The sequence below is a fragment of the Ctenocephalides felis genome, unplaced genomic scaffold (genome assembly GCF_003426905.1).
Source record: "Ctenocephalides felis isolate EL2017-DRISC unplaced genomic scaffold, ASM342690v1 CF-g0.4_SCAFFOLD_03571, whole genome shotgun sequence".
Classification (NCBI taxonomy): Eukaryota; Metazoa; Arthropoda; class Insecta; order Siphonaptera; family Pulicidae; genus Ctenocephalides; species Ctenocephalides felis.
In genome coordinates this window covers 48,035,163-48,038,749 of record NW_020539725.1, presented here as the reverse complement: position 1 = coordinate 48,038,749, position 3,587 = coordinate 48,035,163, and the positions used below count along the sequence as shown (strand labels likewise).

Sequence of the window (3,587 nt, the reverse complement as noted above, 5' to 3'; positions counted from 1 at the left end):
CCAGTTCATTTACTTCAGTTCTAAATCTATTTGTTTCTTTTTCATTAGAATGTGCGTTTTCCAATTTAGTTTATTCTCTATATGCATTCCTAGGTATTTTACGGATTCCCGGTTTGTAATAACAATATTATTCAAGTATAAGGCCTTGGGTGGCTTCTCAATGAAATGATGAGGAGTTGAGATTTCTTAACATTAGTTTTTATGTTCTATTTATCCAGCCATAGTTCTATCTTCGCCAGATAATTTTGAAGTAAAGAAGTAGCTGTTATCACATCCTTATGATTTGGGGTAATGGCAATGTCATCAGCATATGTGCTTATTGTTAAAGCCGAATCTAGCGGCATATCACTCGTGAATAGCAGATACAATATTGGACCGAGAACACTACCTTGTGGAACACCGGAATGAATTGGTTTGAGAGGGAAGCGTTCTTTATTTTCTTTAATTTGAAAAGTTCTGTTAGATAAATATGATTCCAAAATCGTGAAGTATTTTGGAACGATTTTGTAATAAACCCATATGCCAAACTCATGTAGAAAATTAAAATAAAAATACGCCGGACAAAAGTTCATTAATCAAAATTATCAAATCTATTGTCGAATTGCAATACATATCTTAAAGAAACGCAATTTATATTTGATATGTGTAAATCCGGTGATGTAATTGTTTACGACGAAACACAAATTGAATAAATCAAACGCTAATTATATTAATCTCTAAAACAATCCTGAATAATAAATAATAAAATGTGAAAATGGCTTATTGTCATTATTCAACAATACCTTGCTATATGATTATAATTTATATTTTTGACACAAAAATATGATTCAAAATTTATATATGAAAATGTCATGAGACGTAATCTTAAAATTTATGAAACGATAAAAAAAGGCGCCATAGCATATAGTTAGAAAATTTTTCGATAGCGTTCAAAATTTTTAACTTCAACGTCCGCTGATTTCCCTAAAGTTTCTAATATTTTTTTTTAATTTCACAGATGTTTAAATGAATTTTTATAAAAATTAATTCGAAACTCCATCATATTCAATTATTATATTGTCTATGATCATATTAATTAAAACCTTACTGAAAATATATTTCATTGTTATGTTGGTAATGTATATTTATGCCTTTGAGATTTTCCCACCATTTTTCGCTAACTTTATTTTAAACAAAAAAGAGGCGGTTGCGCGTCATTTATTTTTGGTAAAAAAATATTTTAACTAGATATATAATAAACTAAATAAATAAACAATAAAAATTATAACAAAAATTATTAACTAATAACGAAAATGTCATCAATCCCTTTCGGTAACGAAATCGATGATCAAATGTACAATATCGCTTTCAGTGCTGACATAGGTTTGACTGACAGTTACTTCGGACTCAATAGCACAATCGACCCGAATTTAAATATACGTTCAACGGAATTTCACAAGGCAAATGTTCATTACGATTCTTTATATTTGCCACAAAACGCTGAAATATGGGATGATAGTTTGTCAAAATGCAAGAAAAAGTATATTTGCTTATTTTGTTATAGAGCCTTCGAAAATCCCTGTAGCAGAAAACAACACATTGAGGTGATGCATATTCAGGAATATAAATACATTTGTAGGCATTGTGAAGTGTCATTTACAGATGATGCTGAATATAATGGACACGTAAATATGCATAAAAACATGATGTACTACAAATGCCAGGCGTGCGAAAAAACGTTTTATACTCCAAAAGAAATGAGTTATCATCTAAGAGAACATTTTGTTGATATAACATTTCGTTGTGCTGTGTGCTCGAAGATTTTTCATGATAAGCTATTATATGAAGCACATTGCAAAGATCATAACAATGATGAAAATAATAACTCAAGAGTTGAGCATGAAATTGAGAAACTACAAGCAGTTACCACTGCCTCATTACTTCACCTCGAAGAGAACAAGTTAGCTAGTTATGAACAGCAACCAAATTCTCAGAAAATAAAACTTTTAACGAAAGAATATATTTATCCATGTACAGTTTGCCCACAGAAATTTGATTGTAAACTTACTTATGATAGGCACTATGTCGAGCAGCATCAAATTACAAAAAAAAAGAAGTCGATTGACAAATCTGAGCCTGAATCGCTTGCCTGTACTACTTGTGGTCTATTGCTAACAATTGGTGAAGAACAGAATAATCATGAGTGCCAAGAAATAAAAACAAATAAACTTAAATATTATTGTCATATATGTGGCAAAGGATTTAACCATGCGGGTTCAGTTAAAAGACATATAAAGACTCATGAACACGAATCTGATGAATCTGCAACTGGAAAATCAAGATGTCCAATATGCCAGAAAGTTTATCGTAAAGAAACATCTATGAGGTATTATTAAAATATGGGTATAAAATTAAATCATCTAATAAAACTATCTGACTATTGTTATTTTTATTAACTCTTTTCAGAGAACATTTGAAATCGCATAGTGGAGAATCCGTGTTAAAATGCACCATCTGTGGTAAATATCTTAGAAATCTTAATAGTCTAAGAAGACATACCAAAACGCACAGTAATGCGATCAAGAAGAATTTAGTAGAGAAAAAAAGTAAATAAATGATCATTTATTTATTGTGATCTATCATTTTATCAGTATTCAGTTTTATTAACTAACACATACTATGTGTTAACCACTTCTAACTTGATTATTGTATTTGTTTAGATGTATTAAAGTCATTGATAAATGTTGTGATAGATATACTAAAGTTATTTAATAAATTATAGTTTTAGTGTAGTAGATATTTAAAATGTAAAGTTTGGTAAATAGATATTATTAATAGCTAACCGACTATTTTTATGAATTCTTTATATAGTAATTAATTTTTCAAAAATGTTTAATGTACTTGTAATCATAATAATTAATAGTAATTATATATAACCCATATTATAAAAATATATTAGATATTTACTAAACTGATGTATAATTTATTTATGCTACATTTATTACAGTGCACTTTAAAGGAGTTGCTTTTTGAAAAAAGAATTATATATTTCATATATATATATATATATATATATATATATATATATATACATATATTATATATTTGTATCTTAAAAAAATTATATCTCACTCACCTATTCGTGCAGTGCTTGACTTCTTTACTCGTAATTTAACTACACAAGACTGAATGCTCTGCAAAAAAACAAACGTTTCAGTTATGTAATAAATAATCAATTTCCATAAATATTCAATTACATAGAAAGAAATAAAATTGAAATGTTGAATCTTGATCTCAGTTTTTAACCATTGGCCTCCATGTACTAAAAAACTAAATTTCTGTGAATGTTAAGTATGCGGTATAAGAGTGAAAGGAGTACCTAATGCACACTGGATGGGTTAACCATTCCAAAGCATATCACAAACAATTTTGTATGTGAAGAACACGGTACGACCAAATCTGAACTTGGTCTTCAGACTTATCGATAGTCATTGCAAATACCAATCTAATCGGAGACTGCAATCAAGATTATATTTGATTTGAATTAGCACATCTGCAGGAATGGATATTGATACGTTTTCTTCACGGTTAATTAAAAATTCAATATA

At 28.6% G+C, this 3,587-nt stretch overlaps 1 protein-coding gene across 1 annotated transcript in view; it reads left to right on the top strand.

Moving 5' to 3' along the window:
• The first annotated feature begins 1,292 nt into the window (after positions 1–1,292).
• Positions 1,293–3,587, top strand: part of LOC113386171 (zinc finger protein 878-like) — a 6,895-nt gene continuing 4,600 nt past the window's right edge. The window contains exons 1-2 of the mRNA XM_026623970.1: positions 1,293–2,365; positions 2,446–2,585. Of these exons, the coding sequence (XP_026479755.1) occupies positions 1,293–2,365; positions 2,446–2,585 (1,213 nt within the window). The remainder of the gene's footprint in view (positions 2,366–2,445; positions 2,586–3,587) is intronic.